The following is a 20485-nucleotide window of genomic DNA, read 5'->3' as shown; positions in this document are numbered from 1 at the left end:
ATCGTAGGAATGAGTAGGTTAACATTTGATGAGCACTGGGCCTCTACTCGCTGGAGATGAGAAGAATGCATTGAAACGTACAGAATAGTGAAAGGCTTGGATAGAGTGGATGTGGAGAGGAGATTTCCACTAGCGAAAGAGTCTAGGACCAGAGGTCATAGCCTCAGAATTAAACGATGTTGTTTTAGGAAGGAGATGAGGAGGCATATCTTTCGTCAGAGGGTGGTGAAACTGTGAAATTCTTTGCCACAGAAGACTGCGGAGGCCGTTAGTGGATATTTTTTACGACAGAGATAGATAGATTCTTGATTAGTATGGGTGTCAGAGGTTATGGGGAGAAGGCAGGAGAATGGGGGTAGGAGGGAGCGATAGATCAGCCATGATTGAATGGTGGAGTAGACTTGATGGGCTGAATGGCCTTATTCAGCTCCTAGAACTTCTGATCTTATGAACCGTGAACATATTAGACAAAATCATCAATGAACTAAACTATTAGCATAAATTGTGGGCGCATAAATTAAAGCCACCCATGAAGTACGACAAGAAACAAAACCTAAATAAAGGTTGCCTCCCACTTTGCTGTATCATCCAAAGCCTCGTAATCCCTGTGCTTTTATTTTTTAACATATCAGCAGGGTAACAAATCCTGTGTCAGGTCAAACCTCCAAAACAGTTCCAAACATGATTAATTTTTTTATAATCAAGCATTTACACAAGGCAGAAAATCACTACAAGTTGGGGCACGGAGCCTAGATAGAGGGCATGTTGAATCTGTTACCATATTTGGAACTTTTGCATTGGAGTTGTGCATCCATAGATATCCAGTCTTGTTCCATTTAAATGAGAAACTTTGTTATTTCCAAGCAAGATCTGGATTGCTATTTCCGACATGCCTTCTGATATTTAAAACAATAAAATGGACTTATTAAGAAGCAAGTTACAAAACCTCTATGGGTGTATATACTAGTTTCACAAGGATTTTTCCATATTTACTTCAATATAAGAGGCCATTTGATCCATCGAGTCAATTCAAAAATTCATATATATTCTAATTTCCCCACTCATTTTCAATGGTTTGTTCTCTTGGTATTCCCATCAATTTCACCATCCACTGGCTGTAATATACAAAGACCTGTCACCTACAAACCCGCGCGTCTCTGAGACATGGGAGAAAGTTACACCTCAGTGGTAACCCGTGCAGTAACGGAGAGAACAAACAAGATCCTCAAATGGCACGGGAGGTCGGGATCGAACCCATATCGCTGCCGTTGGGCAACAGCATTACTGACTGTGCCGCTGTGTCTCTTATGAGGGAAATCATGGCATACCGTGAAGGAATGTTGAATGAATTAATATTTTATTGTCACATGTGACAAATCACAGTGAAATTCTTTGCTTGCATACCCAAGGTATGCAATGGTCGCCACATACGAGCGCTGACAAAGTTACAAAGTATACACAGTATCTGCGCCAGATCCCCCTTGGTTCACCACCACCACTCCACCCCCCCCTTACAGCAGTCCCCCCACGCCGGGTCCTCCATTGTTCCTTCCTTTGGCAGCAGTTTGGTCGGCTCGTGGCGCTCGGGTTCTTATCTCGGCCGGGGGCTCTGGCCTCACCGACTCTGACTCGCGGGTGCTCCTAATTATCTGAGGGGCTTCGAGGCAGTTCAAGTTAATTAACAAAATGGGATGTAACTTGGTGTTTTGTATCTATATTACTAAAACTCTCATCTTGTTTGTTTGTCCGTATATACATGATAGTGCTACAATTTTTGGCCCACCTTACTCACCATTGTCCTGCGATATGCAGTACCAAGTTTCGTTCAGATTAATGTTATATTTTACAAGTTATTGACATTTAAAACTTTGCAAAAAACACTTTTCCACTTGCCCTCCCCTCAGCCGCATTCAACGTCACAATATGGTCACAATGGGACCCCAAATTTCTTCTTTTTAAAAAAAAGTTGACATGTTTTTTTCGTATGTACTTGGCTACAACGGGGACCCAATGGCTCCAGGGGTATTTAAAACGTAATAGCTCCCCCATCCACGCATGTGCAGTTGGGGGCGGGTTCCCCTGCGCCTCACAACGGTGATCTCTGGCGTCACAATGGGAACCCCTCAGCCACGCCTGCGCACTTGGGCCCTTTCCAGATTTTCAGATCAACGCCTCTTTCCCCTTTTGCCTGTATTTGCCTGGCCTCACAACGGCTCCACGGGTAAGTTTCCTTCTATTTTACAAATGCCTCCAGGGGTCATCTCTTCAATTTATTAAATTGAACTTAATTTCAACCGCAACAGCGCAACTTTGAATGTGGCAGCCGCACATGCGCAGTTTGGTGGAATATTGCGTTGGGTGAGCGGGCCCAATGGGTCCGCACTTGGTCTAGTAGTATATATTACTCAGTTACTTGATATTTGGATGATAGGGGGAAGAGGGGAAGTCAACTAGAAGTTTCAGTGATTGGAAACTTGTACACTTTAAACAAAATAGTTTTCTTAGAAAAGTAGCCGTGGTAAAAGGAAGGACTAGAGGGATTTGGGTCCCGGTGTGTTTGATCAGCCAGTTGATGTGCCACTGGCTCTCTTCCTCCTGAAACAATAGAAAGGCCATAAGGAGGGATTGCATTTATTCTCCCAGTGCCATTAATTTGTCTACTGTTTGGGATGTAAAACAAGGTACCAGTAGGAGTAGTGTGCTTAAATTTCCAGAATGTATTCACTATGATGGCACAAAAGTGATAAGATGCAGTAGATGATAACACATTGAGTTGAGGGTAATTGATCCGCATGGAAAGTGGAACATTTACCTAACATAAAACAAAGTTGGGATAAATGAGTCATTTTTGTATTGGCACCCAGTAACTAGTTGGGTGCCGCGGAGATGAGTGCTGAGGTCTTAATTATTTATCATCTTAAGTTAATTACTTGAATAAGGGACAGAGAATATTGTAGCCTACAACACTGTAACTAAATTTGCTGATGGTGAGTTTAGCAATTTGGAAGGAAGTGTGCAAAGGTTATGCAAGTGGGCAAGATGTTGGCAAATGCAGTTTAACAAGAAATTAGATTGCAAAATGCAGAAGAAAAAAACATTTATTATTTAAATGGAGTGAGACGACAAAATGTTGCAGAGCCGAGAGATCTTAGTGGGGGGAAGACCTGTAGGCACTGCAAGTAATTAAGAAGGCTGTTAAAATACTAGACTATATTGCACTTTGGCCAAGGAGATGTGTTTTACACAGAGTGTGAGTGCCCAAAACACGATGCCAGCGGTAGCGATGGAAGCAGATACGATAGTGGGATCTATGACACTTTTGAATAGGCACATAAATATTCAGGGAATGGAGAGTTATGGATTATTAGCAAGCAGAGGAGATTAATTTAACTTGGCATCATGTTTGGACTGGGCATTGTGGGTCTGAGGGCCTGTTCCTGTTCTTGACCTTTAACATCACCTACCCAGTTTGAGTCACTCCGGCATTTTATGCCTGTCTTCTGAATTAATTTCTGTTCTATAGGGGGGGTTGCACGTAAGGTCACTGGGTCATAAGGCTTGAAGCACGGAGCCGCTCTAAATCCATCTGGAGGACATCCGTAACTTCCGGTATATGTTATTAATGCAAGAAACGCGTACTTTCCTACCTGTTAAAAAAACACCAAAATGTTGAATTTCTGCGCTGTAAGAAATTGTGGAAGTCGGGGTAAGTGTGAGAGACATTTACCCAACTTCAGAATTCCAAAAGTGAAGCGAAATGAAGGTAAAGAGAAGTGAGAGCTGAAGGGACAACAACAGCTAAAGTGCTTGGTGAACATTGGCCGTGCAGATATCGGAATTGAAAATATTGGGAATTATCACGTTTGCTCACTGCATTTCATCAACAGTAAGGCATTATTTGTGTTTTTTCTTGATTCCTTTGGTATCTAAAAACTCTCAGAAGTGATAAATCTGGCTGTAAATTTTGCTTCAGATGCGTTTTCATTTTGTATGTAAAAACCCACTTGAGAACCATGGGCGATTTAAAAAATTTACAGCCAGATTTATCACTTCTGAAACTTTTTAGATGCTAAAGGAATCAAGAAAAAACACAAATAATGCCTTAGTTGATGAAATGCAGTGAGCAAACGGCCAATGTTCGCCAAGCACTCTGGCTGTTGTTGTCCCTTCAGCTCTCGCTTCTATCTACCGTCATTTCTCCTCACTTTTGGAATTCTGAAGTATGCTAAATGTCTCACACGCTTATCCCGATTTCCATAATCATTTACAGCGCAAAAATTGACAATTTCAGCGGGTTTTAACGGACCCGCTACGCTGGAAACAATGGTAAATGCTTACCTGCAGTTCATCGCGTGTACTCCACTTGGAGTAGCGCAGCAACAATACGGGTCATGGGTCGTGACCCGACTGCCGTGAAACCTTCCTATTGCAAAGGGTGTATAGTATAAAAATAGGACATTTTGATGCAGATTCGTGGGACTGCAGATCATTTGGTACTTTTCGTATTTAAGGAAGTATATGCTTGGTCTGCAGGCAGTACAGAGACGGTTCACCTGGGTTGATTGTTGGGTTCAAAGGGCTGATATATAAAGGCAGGTGGGCCCAATCCTCAGAAGAATGGGTGTTCTTTTTGAAAAGCAAGATTCTGAAGATTGCTGGAATGGACATTGAAAAGGTCTCCAAGAGGAGGTCTGTGGAACAAGCAAGCAAAACGGACACCCATTAAAGATGGAAATGAGGTAGAATTTCTTCCCCTGGAAGAACATTTAATGAGGGTTCTCCAGCCCAGAGAATAGTGGAGATGGTGACCTTGACTATATTCCAGATGGAATATGTGGTGCATGGTGGTGCAGCAGTGGAGTTGCTGCCTTACAGCGCCAAAGACCCAGGCTCGATCCTCACTACGGGTGCTGGAGTGTGGCGGTGCCTAACGGCAGCTACTGCAGTCCGTCCTTCCGTCTTTCTTTATTTTTGTCCCGTTAGATGTGTGTTTTTGGTTCTAATTTTTATCATTTTTTAGCTGTGTATATTTTGGGGGGGGGGGGGGGGGGAACCGTTTAATCTCTTCCCTGTACGGGGACCCGACTTTTTCCCCTGTCGGGTCTCCAGTGTCGTTGGGGCTAACATCGTGGAGCCGGCGGCGGACTCCGGCCGGAACCAACCTGAGGGCTCCAATCGCGGGGTTTAAATGACTCGGAGCGGGGCCTAACATCGCCCCGCGCGGCTTAAACGGCCGCGGAACTTACCATTGCCCACCAAGGGCTTTAACTTCGTGAGCCCCAGTCGCCTCGATGCTGTAGTTGGACTGCTGGACTGTGGGAGAAGAACAAAGGGAAGAGATAAGACTTTTGCCTTCCATCACAGTGAGGAGGTGTTGGAGATTCACTGTGATGGATGTTTGTGTAAATTGTGTTAAGTGTGTGTTTTTGTAATGTCATGACTGCAGGAATGAAATTTTGTTCAAACCTTGTCTGTTTGAATGACAATAAAAAAATGACAATGAAAAAAAATCTATTCTATTCTGTCTGTGCAGTTTGTATGTTCTCCCTGGACCGTGTGGGCTTTCCCCGGGTGCTCCAGTTTGCTCCCACACTCAGGACGTACAGGTTTGTGGGTGGGAGGGTGGGTGGGGGAGGGGGTGGACAGGAAAATACTATTGAGGCCAAGATAGGAATATATAATCGAGGCCATTACCTTATTGAATGGCAGAGCAAGTGTGAGAGATCAGCTGACCCTACCTCTGCTCTTGTTATATATTTCCAAGGGGGAGGTGGCACAAAATGCTGGAGTAACTAGGTAGGTCAGGCAGTATCTCTGGAGAACGTGGATAGATGGCGTTTCAGGTCAGGACACTTCTTCAGACAATCCAGTGATCAGCCTGATCACTTGCACTATTCTACACACTTCTTCAGACAATTGGTCTGAAGAAGGGTTTTGACTTAACCTCACCTATCCACATTCTCCAAAAGACATTGTGTGCCTGACCTCCTGAGTTACTCCAGTACTTTTTTTGTTTTTTGCTTGTAAGCCAGCATCTGCAGTTCCTTGCCTCTACTGCACTGGTTGGCACAGCATGCAATTTAATGGTGAACTGACATTAAGCAGAGTGAGTGGTGCAGTGCTATGTGATTTTCCACTTGGATTGAAACTAAATGGAGCAGCATGAAAATGCCAAGTAGGGACAAGTGAAACCTTTATCGGCTGTTGCATAAAATGCTGGCAAGGCAGCTGGTGTGTGGGTGAACCACACAGACTTGCCTTTTATTAGTGGGGCTTGAGCCAATGATTTAGGTTGGCTTCAGGTTTAATTGAAGGAAGAGAGAGAGCGGGGTGGAAAATAAGACAGCGTTTGGTGTCTGAAGTACTTTTCACGACTTCAGGAAATCGCAAAGTACTTTCCAGCAAAAAAATATTTGTGAATTCTAGTATTAACTCTTCTATTTGTGAGTTATAGCAGAGATTTCCTGCTGACCGTAATGTCTGCTGTCTTTAATCCCATAGAAGGGTCTTGACCTGAAACATCACCTATCCCTGTTCCCAAAAGATGCTGTCTGACCCGCAGTTACTCCAGTGCTTCTTGTCTTTTTTATAAACTCGTGTCTGCAGTTCCTTCTTCCTTTGTCACCATATAATTGGCAGGTTTACAAGGAAGATTTTTTTCTTTTGGGTGTTTTGACCCTGTTAGGGAAGTTTTTATTCATCGTTGCAGGATGCTAATTTTGTCTTTGTGTTGGAGCCACAAGCTTGTGACCTTTGTCAATCTCTAGAGAAACGAGTAAGATGTTTTTATTTTGGTTTGACCTGGTAGTGTACTGGGCAGGTTGTGGTGGGACTAATTGTAACCTGACAAAAAACACACTGTTGGAGTAACTCAGGAGGTCTGGCAACATGAGGTGAGGGGTTTTTGATCGGCAGGTGGGTGGATAAAGGATAGAGATGAAAAGGAGACGCAAGGGTTTTGGATGAAGAGGTTTATCTGAGGGTTATGATTTACTTTTATGCTGTGTATAAATTAGCTGCTGAGACTCTGCCCAGCCCATCACCTAAAGCAACCTCTCTTCCATTGACTCCATTTACAAAAGCAAAGCCACCAGCATAATCGAGGACAATTTGCACCCTTGCCACTTTCGGAGGGTATTCCACCACTAATGCAGGGGTCTGGAGTTGCTTCATGGTCCCATTTCCCACATTTAAGTCTATATATGTGAACCTGGTGTGTTTTCACATATTTCAGTCTCGTGGTTACAACTGCTGACTCTTGCTTTTTATTGCAGATTTCTTTAACAAGTGGAGTTTGAATTAGAATTCCCCATTTTTGAACTTGTGTCTTGAAATAAGTGGTTCAGGCGTTTAATGCCATTTGAAGTCCATTAACTTAATGACTGTGTTACTGTGCCTCGTGTTGTAAATTGGGCAGGAATGAATCGGCTGCCTATTTGGAGAAAGCTAAGAATAGAAGCGCTATTGTGCACCCATGACAGACTACTCTTTTTAATGATGGCCTCAAAACTTCCCTTCCTGTCCAAATAAATGCTTTGGGTTATCTACCAAGTTAAACCCTTGCCCAGACATTTTCCCCATCCCTTCATCCTCTCTCTTTGCAGACGGTGTGGCAGGAATGGAGGCATGGAGGGTGATGTTTTTTGTGGAACGTCATCAGTCTGTTTGTCTCGGCCCTCTCCTTACAGTGATGCGAGGGCTCCGGTGTTTGTACTGGATATTTTGATGTTTACGAGGCAGTGGAGTGTGCAGTGTTCTCTGGTTGTCTCCCCTTCCTCTCTGGCATTATGTTGTTGTTCTGTGTGCTCTGATTATCCACTTCCTACCAGTCTGCCGTATGTTCAAGAGAGAGTTAGATTTAGCTCTTAGGGCTGAGGGAATCAAGGGATATGGGGAAAAAGCTAGAACGGGATACTGATTTTGGATGATCAGCCATGATCATATTGAATGCAGTTGAATATTGAATATTGAGTTTTGGTCTCCTAATTTGAGGAAGGACATCTTGATATTGAGGCAGTGCAGCGTAGGTTCACGGGGTTAATCCCCGGGATGGCGGGACTGTCATACGAGGAAAGATTGGAAAGACTGGGCTTGTATTCACTGAAATTTAGAAGAATGAGAGGAGGTCTTATAGAAACATAAAATTATAAAAGTACTGGACAAGCTAGATGCAGGAAAAATGTTCCCAATGTTGGGGAAGTCCAGAACCAGGGGCCACAGTCTAGGAATAAAGGGGCGGCCATTCAAAACTGAGATGAGAAAAAAACTTTTTCACCCAGAGTTATGATTTTGTGGAATTTTCGGCCACAGAAGGCAGTGGAGGCCAATTCACTGGATGAATTTAAAAGAGAGTTAGATCGAGCTCTAGGGGCTAGCGGAATCAAGGGATATGGGGAGAAGGCAGGCACGGGTTACTGATGGTGGATAATCACAATGAATGGCAGTGCTGGCTCGAAGAGCCAAATGGCTTCTTCCTGCATCTCTTTTCTATGTTCTGTTCTCAGTGAATCAATGGTGCTTTATTGTCATGTGTATCCAAGTACAGTGAAATGTTTTGCATAGTCTTCTGTGACAATCTTGCCATACATCTGGCACAATCATGGCGCCAGTGACCCAGTTCGATCCTGACCAGGGGTGCTGTCTGTACAGTGTTTGTATGTTCTCCCTGTGACTGCGTGGGTTTTTCCCTAGGTGCTCCAGTTTCCTCCCTCCCACACTCCAAAGACGTACAGGTTTGGAGGTTGATTGGCTTTGGTAAATTGTCCCTAGTGTGTAGGGTAGTGCTGGTGTACGAGGATCAGTGGTCAGTGCGGGCTCAGTGGGCCGAAGGGCCTGTTGCCGCGCTGTATCTCTAAACTAAACTAAGTATAAGATAGTACACCACACTTAAAAAAGTGCGCAAAACTCGCCACGTTTCATGTGCCATCTTGTACCCTTCAAGTCCAAAGTTTTTTTTTTAAATGTTAGTGTTAACTTGACCATAAAGGCCCGTTGTCCTGGTGGCGATGACACTGGATTGGAGTTGCAAGGTTCATTGGAGTTGTAGATTTGCGATGTGTAAATATCCTCCACTGTTTTTCCGCTTCTCTGTGCCGCTTCAGATTGCCTCCATTCCGTGCGCTCGGCCTCTAGGAGCGGCGCCCGATTTAATTGCGCTCCAGGCTGCTTTCGGGAGTCCAACGACCCACTCAGCCGACTCGACCAAATCCGCCAACTCAACGTCATCCCATGAATGCACCACCCCTCTCCTCCAGTCATCACTTATTGTACACTGCGTGGTGGTGCAGTTAGGCATGCTGGCACAATATACTTTGTGGTATACACTGCGCAAGATATTCATATACCTTGTATGTCAATACACCCTTCAACTTTCATGCACTGCTGTGTCTTGCATGAGGTTGTTGTATTTCCTTTGAGAGGGGGATTTCATTTGAGAGGAGAAGCACTAGTTTAGAAATACAGCGTGGCAGCAGGCCCTTTGGCCCACTGAGTCCGTGCTGACCCCCATAGCACTATCCTACGCACTTGGGACAATTTACAATTGTTACCAAACAAATTAACCTACAAACCAGTGCATCTTTGCAATGTGGGAGAAAACCGGCGCCCCCGGGGAAAACCCATGCTGTCACAGGGAGAACCGACAAACTCCATACAGACAGGTCCCGAAGTCAGAATCGGGCATGGGTCTCCAGCGCTCCAAGGCAGCAATTCTACTGCTGCGCCACCATGCCGCCCTGGAAGATTACTGAAAGACATCGATGCACGCTTCTGGCAAGATCTCAAATTGGAAAGGGGAACTGTTTCCTTTTGATATTTTAATGGGTTTGTTTGAATGATACAGCATAGAAACAGATCCTTTGTCTCACTAAAGGGCCTGTCCCACGAGCATGCGACTGCATGTGGCGAGCGTGACCTAACGTGTTCGCTTGAGCCGTACGGCCTCGCGGGGCCGGTCCCACTTCGACCGCCGGTGCCATATGGAGTTGTGCGGGGCTGGTCCCGACATCGCGCGGGGCTCCGAAAAACTGACACTCTCCAAAAATTCCGCGTGGCAACGGCCTGTCGACCCGCAGCAGCATTGAGGCCGTACGCAGCGCCTCGACGCCGTATGCCTAGCGCGTGGCGTTGCGCGATGACGTCACCGCCCGGTGTGTCATTGCATGATGACGTAACCGCTCGACGCCGTGCGACTTCCAAATTCAGTCGGCCCGCCTCCTGCCCAGCTGAGTGGTGAGTATGATGTCGGGACCAGCCCCGCACAACTCCAGACGGCTCCGCGGTTGGAAGTGGGGCCGGCCCCGCGAGGCCGTACGCCTTGAGCCACCACGTTTGGTCGCGCTAGACGCATGCAATCGCATGCTGGTGGGACAGGCCCTTTAGTCTACGCCGACCATCAATTGCCCGTTCACACTAATTCTATGTTGCCCTTACTTTCTCATCATGGTGTTCAATCTCTTGATTTGCAGAGGAAGGAAAATCGGTCAACTGGCTGCTGGCAGCTGATAGCGACGTGTGGGTCTGGGTGATGGGTGAAGGTGCCGGAGACAAACCCTACAATCAAATTTGTGATGAAATAATGGCAGAGCGAGCGAGACAACAGGCTCAAAAAGAGGCTGGGGAGCTGAGGTACGGAAATGCTTTTCCTTTACTTTTCTATCCTCTTATCTTATTAGCAGTATTAGTCACAGCTTACAATTTTAGAAAATCAATCTGCAGTTAGTTTTTTAAAAAAGTTCTGACCTTTCAGGGGTGACACAGTGGAGCAGCGGTAGAGTTGCTGCCTCAGCCCCAGAAACCCGGGTTAGATCCTGACGACAGGAGCTGTCTGTAAGGAGTTTGTACATTCTCCATGTGACCGCGTGGGTTTTCTCCAAGTGCTCAATTATCCTCCCACACTCCAAAGGCCTACAGGTTTGCAGGTTAATTGGCCTCAGTAAAATTGTAAATTGTCCCTAGTGTGTTGGATAATGCTAGTGCACGGGGTGATCGCTGGTCAGCAGGGACTCGGTGGGCCGAAGGGACTGTTTCCACGCTGTATCTCTAAAATAACTAAAGTAAAGTAACCTTGTTCCCAAAAGGCAATAAACTATCAAGGTTGAACTAATGTCTGGGCATCAAGACTTTTCCCAAGTAGGAGGATCATCGCAGTATCAGGTTTCTGTGCGGTATGACTTTGCCTCTAAATGTTAGACACTATCCTTTTGCAGGCTCAGATTTTTAAATGGGCGATTAACACAATAGGTCGGTTACATTGGAACGGAGATGCCTGTGCTTAACATTTCAGCAAACAAGTTGCTAAAAGGTACATTAAGGGATGGGTGGGAGAGATTCCAATTGTGACAGTTATTTTTTTATGCAGGTCAAACGGAACTGTGATAGTGGTTCACTAATCCCGCTGAGTTACTGAGAGTAGGACTGTCTGGTGGGGAGTGTGGGCAATGATGGTGAATTGTGAATGGAAATGTGCAGAATTGGTTTCATGTTAATACAGGTTCAGTTGCTCCAGGATAGCCTCCATCTCCAAGCAAGTTCGCCAGGCCATCACTAAAACTGCTTTCAATGGGGCTGCTGTTCCCTGAGAGTTTACTTTGGAAAATGGATACTTGCAAGTAAAAGGTTCTCTGATGTACTCGATGTTGATAATACAGGACAGAATTGGAAGTACTGCTTTCAATCCAAACACAAACAAACAAGATGTAGTATGAAGGAAGGAACTGTAGATGATGGTTTAAACCGAAGATAGACACAAAAAGCTGGAGTAACTCAGCGGGGCAGACTGCATCTCTGGAGAGAAGGAATGGGTGAGGTCTGAAGAAGGGTCTCGACCAGAAACATTCCCTTCTCTCCAGAGATGCTGCCTGTCCCGTTGAATTAATCCAGCATTTTGTGTCTTATCTTTTTACATCCAAATAACATCGACACGAGTCCCACTTGCTTCTATTTGGCCCATATCCCTCTAAGCTTGACCTTTCCGTGTACCTGGCTAATTGCTTCTTAACTGCTTGTTATGTATCCATTCTCCAAAGTGAACCCTCAGAGGAACAGTAGCCCCATTGAAAGCAGTTGTAGTGTTGACCTGTTGCTGTTACTTGGAGATGGAGGGCTCCTCGAGCAACTGCTCTTGTATTAATATGAAACCGATCCTGCATTTTATTTTAATTATAGGTATTGCAGTATCTGGCTCTCGGAATGTAATTCTGTTTGGTATCCCAAGCTGTGGTGGTAATTATTGGACAATTGCCAAAGTAACCAATTCATTTGCAGAGTGCCGATGTCACTAATATGGTCAATATTTATTGCCCATTCCTTATTTCCCTTAAATGGGGCAGATTGCTGGCCAGGTCGTAGAGCAGTTAAGCATTAGCTTAGTTGCTGTGGCTGAGATCACATGCTGGCTAAATCAAATAAAAGCACTGGACATTGTTTAGCTATAATGAACCAATTCTTTTTATGACAATTTGGTGGCTCCATGGCAACCATCACAAACACAGCCTTTTTTATTCCTGAGTATGTTATTAATAAATGTTACACACCCCAGTGGACAGGCGATGATTTTGAGTCTTGAGATCATTAGTCCAGGCTACCAAAGTGCAAATTGTATTAATTCTTGTTTATAGACACAAAATGCTGGAGTAACTCAGCGAGTCAGGCAGCATCTCTGGAGAAAAAGAATAGGTGACGTTTCGGGTCGGAACCCTTCTTCAGACTGAAAGTGGGGGGTGGGGGGGGGGGGAGTGGAAATAGAAATAAACTTCAGGCGAGAAAAGGGCCGTCTGGCCCATTAAAGTCCACGCCAACCAGTGATCACTCGTGCACTAGTTACTTACTCCGCACTCGGGTCAATGTGTAGAAGCCAATTAACCTACAAATCTGCACCACTTTGGAATGTGGGAGGAAATCAGAGCACCTTGAGGGGAAAACCCATGCGATGACAGGGAAACTCCACACAGCCAGCACCCGTAGTCAGGGTCAAACCTGGGTGCTGCAAGACTGCAATTCTACCGCCGTGCCGCCATGCCGAAATTCACCCGTACAGAATCGGCACATTACTGCCCAAAATGTAAGACGCTTGATAAAATTGGCTCTCACAGAATTTGTGTGGGGTGGAAAAGTAGATCTAGATCAATTTATTTAGAAAATTCATGTGTCTTGATACGTCTACAGATAGCACGGCTTCCGTCATGGGAATTCCCGTCATGATAGCAACTGTTTCCTGGGCACGCAGCCAATGTCCCTTGGAGCGCATGGGTCATCTGGAATTAATTCTTTATCAGCTGGATTTTACAGTTGTGTGCTGGTCTCGGGTCCCAAGGCATGAAATAATCAAATTGGTTACCAGTTTGAATACCAATTATCCTCTCACCAACTAGAGAGCGGTCCAAACCACCCATCTATTCCATTGGAGACCTTCAAACTATCTTTAATCAGACTTTACTGAACTTTATCTTGTACTAATCATTATACCCTTAATTCTGTATCTGTGAACTGTGGACGACTGTATTGAAATAATGTATAGTCTTTTCACTGACTAGATGGCATGCGCCAAAAGAGCTTACCGCATGTGACAATAATTAAGCTAAACAGTTGTGGCGACAGGTTTTGAGCTCACGTTGTTTTGAATTGAAAATCTCAAAAATGCCACCCGCATTATCTTTTAAGTCTTTGGGTAAATACTTTACCTTGACACAATGTGCAAGGGTATTGAAAGCCATGATAAACAAAAGGGTTGAGGTTTGAGCAATAATAATTTCGAAACTGAGCAGCTTTTATTTTATTTTGCAAACTAGTCGTGCATCCAACCATGAAGTCTATGTGAATCTGGTGAGCTTTTATCTATTTCTGTCTATTGGTTACTATTCCCTTTTAGATTTTAGAAGTGCAGTGTGGAAACAGGACCTTCGGCCAAATGAGTCCACGCTGACCAACGTTCACTCCCAACACTCTCCTATGCGCTAGGGACAATTTACACAAGCCAAATAACCTACAGACCTGCAAGTCTTTGGAGTGAGGGAGGATACCGGAGTACCCAGAGAAAACCCATGCAGTCACAGAAAGAACGTACAAACTCCGTACAGACCACCCGTAGTCCGGATTGGACCCAGGTCTCTGGCACTGTGAGGCAGCAACTCTTCCACTGCCTCCCAAGTTACTATGCTTATATCTAATCGTCTTAACTTGCGTCCCACTCCATTACATTTTCAGATGCCTAATAATCTGTGCATCCTGTTTAAGAAAAATAACATGACTTGGGTTTTTACAATCACACAATAATACCTTAATAGCCAAGTATGTTTTGCAACATACAAGGAGTTTCATTTGCCAAGTCAGGCATAGAAATAAAAAGCAATGGAACACACAAAACACATTTTAACATAAACATCCATCGCAGAGAGTCCTCCACATCCCTTTCCGTGATGGAAGGCGAAAAAAGTTCAATCTCGTCCCCTTGCTCACCCGCGGTCGGGGGCCTCGAGCCCACCGTTGATGGGATGATCTTGACCGCCGTAGCTGACGGCGGGCACTCCGCATCGAGGCGAGCAGCTGCTGCATCGGGGGGATGTCAGCTCACCTGCGCCAGACAATGGAACCTCGCGTGGGGGCTGGTCGAACCTTCCGCTACGCTGGAGCTCCCGGCATCCACGGCCTCTCCCGAGACTGCGAGCTCCAGATGCAAAATCCTCAGGTTGGAGTGATCCCAGGCAAGGGATCGACTCCGATATAAGTCCACGGCCCACGGTGCGGCCCAAAGTCAGTCCGATGAGGCCTCCAGCTCCATCGATGGTAGGCTGCAGAGCGACCGGAGAATGCAATCTGAAAATTAATCGCATCTCCGGCAAAGTAAGATACTGGGGGAAAAAGTTTCCCCTCCGACCCCTCCCCCCCCCACATAAAACAAACAGGAGAACATTTACACAAACATTTAACACATACCAAAAAAAAATTTTCAAAGGCGAAAAAGCAGACTGTTGGCGAGGCTGCCAATTGTACGGCGCCCTTATTTTATATATATACAATTAATCACTGTAATTGGTAATTAAGTTCAAACACTTTTGTGTTTTAGCCTTCCTCTTTATTTCATAAAAAGAGAAAGGAAAAACTCTCCGCCATTTTGCATTCTGACTAGTGTCTTCCCCTTTTTTTCCTCACTTCCCAGTCGGGGGAGTAGTTGGTGCGAGTGGCTGGTCAGCCTCGAGTTGTGTTAAGTCACAAATAGTAATAATCACGTTGAGTCGGCTTCCAGGAAACTTACCCATTGATGCAGTGAAAGGTCTCGATTGATCGGATTCCTTGCAGTTTTGTTGCTGCTGTTGACTCTGGCACACTCAGTAATAGAATGTGGCCAAAGTCCACGGAACCAAAATTCCCCAGGGTCACAATCCTATTGATGTTATCAGGGTGCCGTTCCATGCTGTGCCTGCTGGCACCAGTGGCTTTAAGCACCATTTCAACAGATAGATTTGTAGTTTGGTGTAGGTTAGTGTCCCGAGGTACAGTCAATATGTACATTGTTGCATGCTATGCAATGCAGTGCTATGCAAAGGAAAGACTCAACTTGATTTCAATCAATCTCTCCACAGTGTGCAGATACAGGATAAAAGGTACATCACTTAGTGCAACTAGAGTCCAAGGAAAGATAGTTCAAAGGTCTACAGTGAGGTAGATTGGTGGTCAGAACTGCTCTCTAGTTGGTGAGAGGATGGCTCAGTTGCCTGATCAGTTGGGAGGAAACTGTCCCTGAATCTGGAGGTATGTGTGTGTGCTTAAAATTGATTGCTCTTTTCACCGAAGCCAAACCTAGGTGTTAACACATCTGATCACCTCAGTTCTGTGATGGTGGCTCAGAGTGATGGGGTGTCGATTGAGGTTTGCATAAGACCTTGAGTATTGAGACTCCTATGATTCAATGGTCTGCAATGCCATGGTTGTGTTTCTGCTTTTGATAAGCTCTTTGTTGGGCAGGAAAGAGAAAGAGAAGGAGTTGGTTCGAAGATTCTCGGGCTCATTTAAAGCTCGGGAGAAAGCGGCCAAGGATACCCTGAGACAGAAGGAAGCTGAGAAGAAAGCGGAGGTTGAACGGGCTACAAAAGCAGCTGCCGAGCAAGAGCAAATCCAAATGGAACTAAAGGTAAGAATTATCCTCTTCCTCCACTCCTATCCATGCTCCCCCCCCCCCCCCCCCCCCCCCCCATCCTCCCCTGGGTGACTGTTCATACAAGGGTAAATATCCTTTAGCCTTGTTAATCCAGGCCAACCTGGAGAGGGCCACTAAAATACTGTCAACAAGTCGTATGTCCCACCAGAGGCCCAAGCACCATCAACCACGGCCACACAACCATCAAACGCACCTACCACCAAATCCCCCACATGCATGATGCTAAATCTGACCATCATCACCACCACCTCACTGCTTACAAGCTGAAACTGAAGAATGATGATCTGGCACAGAAAGTGCTACAGTGCTGATCTGAGGAAACCGATGAGCAATGCTTGCTTTGAGTTGGTGGACCGGTCCTCTTTCATGGACTCAGCGGTCAACCTAAGTGGGTATGCGATGCTGAGGTTATTTGGAGTGTTCCTTAACGCTGCTTTAAGACGACAATTATCCTGGTGTTGAAGATAAACAGGGGGTCCTTCTACTTGGAACAGAGGGGTTGGTTTACCTCAATATCGCCAAAGGCCCTGGTTTTCATTGTGTGTGTGTTGTGGCCATGTTGGTCCTCGTGTATCACTTTACGTTAAATGGGTTAAATTCCATCTGCCATTGCCCTACCCATTTTATCAAATGTTCACAATCATCCGGGATCATAAAACTGCACTACTTACCATCAATTATATCATCGATTTTCATGCCATGATCAATCATTAATTAAAGTTTTTGGTTGAAGATAGGAGGCATCAAAGCTCCCAGCACTGATTCCTATTGTACACGTCTAGTTACAGGCTTCCAATCGCAACCACGCCCTTCTGCTGCCCTTATGTCAGGGGACCCCTGTTTATGGTTCTCCGTACCAGCCATATGCTTTTTTTCATTCAATACTTTACTGCCAGGACAAAAAGTGCTGTGAGGCGGCATCTCAGGAGAACATGCATGGGTGACATTTTGGGTTGACCTGAAACTTCACCTATTCATGTTCCTCAGAGATGCTGCCTGACCAGCTTAACCAGTTAGTTTAAAACTCCTTTAAACCTTCCAAGGCAAAATTGCTCTGTGAAATGCTCCACTTGCAGGTTTGTCCTGCAATTCATGGATTGTTGAGATTTCAGCTATGCTGTGACATTGGGGGTTGGGTTATGGTTAATGAGGGTTAATTTTACTTGAGACTGGTTACTGAGAACACACGAAGAACGAGAGCTGATTTGCTGGTATCCTTTAGACACAATCTAAACACATTCCCCTGAAATGCGTTTTCAGTTCAGAATCAAGCGTGAATCTGGAAAACTTATTTTGGCTTGCTTCAGTAATGTAGACATTCTCAAGAGTTTAAGAAACAATTAGATGGGTACATGGATAGGACAGGTTTGGATGGATATGGGCCAAATGGAGGCAGGTGGGACTAGTGTAGATGGGACATATTGGTCGGTGTGGGCAAGCTGGGCTGAAGGGGCTCTATGACTCTGTCTGAAGAAAGGTCCTAACCCGAAACGTCACCTATCCCTATTCTCCAGGGATGCTGCCTGACCCGCTGAGTTACTTCAGCCCTGTCTCTTTTGTAAACCATTATCTGCAGTTGCTTGTATTTATTATGTTATCTGCATTGCATTATATTCCTTTCTAGGGTGTAAGACTTGAGGGGAAATTAGGGGTTGTGGGAATTGGGCAGGAAAATAGTTGAGTCAGTCGTTCAGCGTGGAAACAGGCCCTTTGGCCCAACTTGCCCACACCGGCAAATGTCCCAGTTACACAAGTCCCACCTTTGGCCCATGTCTCACTAAACATATCCTATCCATGTACCTAAGATAGACACAAAAGCCTGGTGTAACTCAGCATGTCAGACAGCACTCTGGAAAGGGGTCTCGACCCGAACGTCACCTATTCCTTTTCTCTAGAGATGCTGTCTGACCCGCTGAGTTACTCCAACTTTTTGTCTATCTTCGGTTTAAACCAGCATCTGCAGTCCTTCCTATCCATGTATTGTCTAATTGTTTCTTAAACTTTCTGCAAATGTTGAGGTGCAATAAAATGATGGTGTTTACTTGACAGGTCATGTGTCCTACTCTTACTAGTGCCTCTATATTTCAATTATCTATGACGTTTTACTCTGGCGTTTTGTCATGACATCCCTGTTGTACCGCAAACAGCATATTGCTGTTCGGTGATAAAACAGTGTCTATTTTTATTTAGGGTCTTGCAGTGATGAGATGGCAAGTTATTTATGTTGAACTGGTTCAGAACCACCTCTTTGCTTATATGAACACAACACGAATTGCTGAAACTGCTTCAGTACAAGAAAGTTTGTCTTCTCTGCACACAAGGTCCATTCCTGAACACATCGATTCCTTCTAAATTTTGTTGAATGATGTGAATAGAAGTAAAGAGTAACTTTGAGCCCACAAGCCATCGATTATGTAACAGACATGGATGTGAATGAAAGTAGGTGGCAGAATAGCTGACTCAATTGATAAATTCATTTCAGTAATCGATCATAATACATTACCAGCCATTATAGTGGGGGTATTCAACACCTGAATTTCTCAGCATTGCTACCATTGAACTAAACCTCCTCTGCCTATTGCATTACTTTTCTTTTCCCTTCATAGATGTGCTCTCTCATAATTAATGGAGGTGTATTAAGAAAAGCTGGATAGGACAGATTTCGAGGGATATGGGCCAAACGAAGGTGGGTGGGATGTGTAGGTGGGCAAGTTGGTCCGAAGGGTCTATTTCCACACTTCGGAAAGGTAGGAGGTTTACATGGGCTCTGATGGGTGGTGAGGGTGACCAATTTTCCACATGGAGGGTGATTGGTGTCTGGAATGCACTGCCCAGGTGTTGGGGGCAGATACTCTGATAGAAACATAGAAAATAGGTGCAGGAGTAGGCCATTCGGCCCTTCGAGCCTGCACCGCCATTCAATATGATCATGGCTGATCATCCAACTCAGTATGCTGTACCTGCCTTCTCTCCATACCCCCTGATCCCTTTAGCCACAAGGGCCACATCTAACTCCCTCTTAAATATAGCCAATGAACTGGCCTCAACTACCTTCTGTGGCAGAGAATTCCAGAGATTCATCACTCTCTGTGTGAAAAATGTTTTTCTCATCTCGGTCCTAAAAGATTTCCCCCTTATCCTTAAACTGTGACCCCTTGTTCTGGACTTCCCCAACATCGGGAACAAACTTCCTGCATCTAGCCTGTCCAACCCCTTAAGAATTTTGTAAGTTTCTATAAGATTCCCCCTCAATCTTCTAAATTCTAGTGAGTACAAGCCGAGTCTATCCAGTCTTTCTTCATATGAAAGTCCTGACATCCCAGGAATCAGTCTGGTGAACCTTCTCTGTTCTCCCTCTAGGGCAAGAATGTCTTTCCTCAGATTAGGAGACCAAAACTGTACGCAATACTCCAGGTGTGGTCTCACCAAGACCCTGTACAACTGCAGTAGAACCTCCCTGCTCCTATACTCAAATCCTTTTGCTATGAATGCTAACATACCATACGCTTTCTTCACTGCCTGCTGCACCTGCATGCCTACTTTCAATGACTGGTGTACCATGACACCCAGGTCTCGTTGCATCTCCCCCTTTCCTAGACAATACTTGAATTGCTATGGCATATTCTACAGACCTGGTACATAGGGTTTGTGTGGATGGCTGTAAAAGTATTTGACGTCTCTGGGCCTTTACTAACTGGAATTTAGAAGGATGAAGGGGAATCTCATTGAAACTTACCAAATAGTGAAAGGCCTGCATAGGGTGGGTGTGGAGAGGATGTTTTCACTAGTAGGAGAGTCTTGGAATAGGGGGCACAGCCTCAGAATAAAAGGATATACTTCATTGTCTCCTCGGCTAAAGAAATACCTTTGGAAGAGAGGTGAATCTGTGGAATTCATTGCCTCAGGTGGCTGTGGAGGCCGTCTGGGTATTTTTAAAGTGGAAATTGACAGGTTCTAGATTAGTAAGGGTGTCAAAAGATGCGAGGTGACCTGTCATCTGCTCTAAACCAACCACATTCTTGAGTGGCTGATTCACGGGCTCTATCCTGGGGGAAGAGGGAACCTCTGTGGAAATCTTAATTAAAGCTTAGTCTGCAGTTCAGTGCCCCGGGGAGTCCGTGAATCATGTTGCATTATCTGTTTCCAATATACCAACATGACCTATGATGTTATACTTTCCATTTCATCTTGCATGTTTTTATTAAGCAACAAAAAGGAATATTGCTTCGAAGTTGTTTAGTTTGGAGATACAGCATGGTAATAGGCCCTTCGGCCCATCAAGATCGTGCCAACCAGCACACTACAGGGCTCCCGAATAACTTTTTTTCCCTG

The 20485-nt window shown here is 45.0% G+C and overlaps 1 protein-coding gene across 2 annotated transcripts in view; it reads left to right on the top strand.

The window, feature by feature from the left end:
• sh2d4a (SH2 domain containing 4A) overlaps positions 1-20485 on the top strand; it is a 59512-nt gene that overhangs the window by 14078 nt on the left and 24949 nt on the right. For both annotated transcript variants that reach the window (XM_033021827.1, XM_033021820.1), the window contains exons 3-4: positions 10467-10626; positions 15961-16126. In XM_033021827.1, coding sequence (XP_032877718.1) covers positions 10467-10626; positions 15961-16126 — 326 coding nt within the window. The remainder of the gene's footprint in view (positions 1-10466; positions 10627-15960; positions 16127-20485) is intronic.

This window comes from Amblyraja radiata, chromosome 1 (genome assembly GCF_010909765.2).
Source record: "Amblyraja radiata isolate CabotCenter1 chromosome 1, sAmbRad1.1.pri, whole genome shotgun sequence".
In the NCBI taxonomy this organism is placed as follows: Eukaryota; Metazoa; Chordata; class Chondrichthyes; order Rajiformes; family Rajidae; genus Amblyraja; species Amblyraja radiata.
This window is presented reverse-complemented; position numbering and strand designations above follow the sequence as displayed.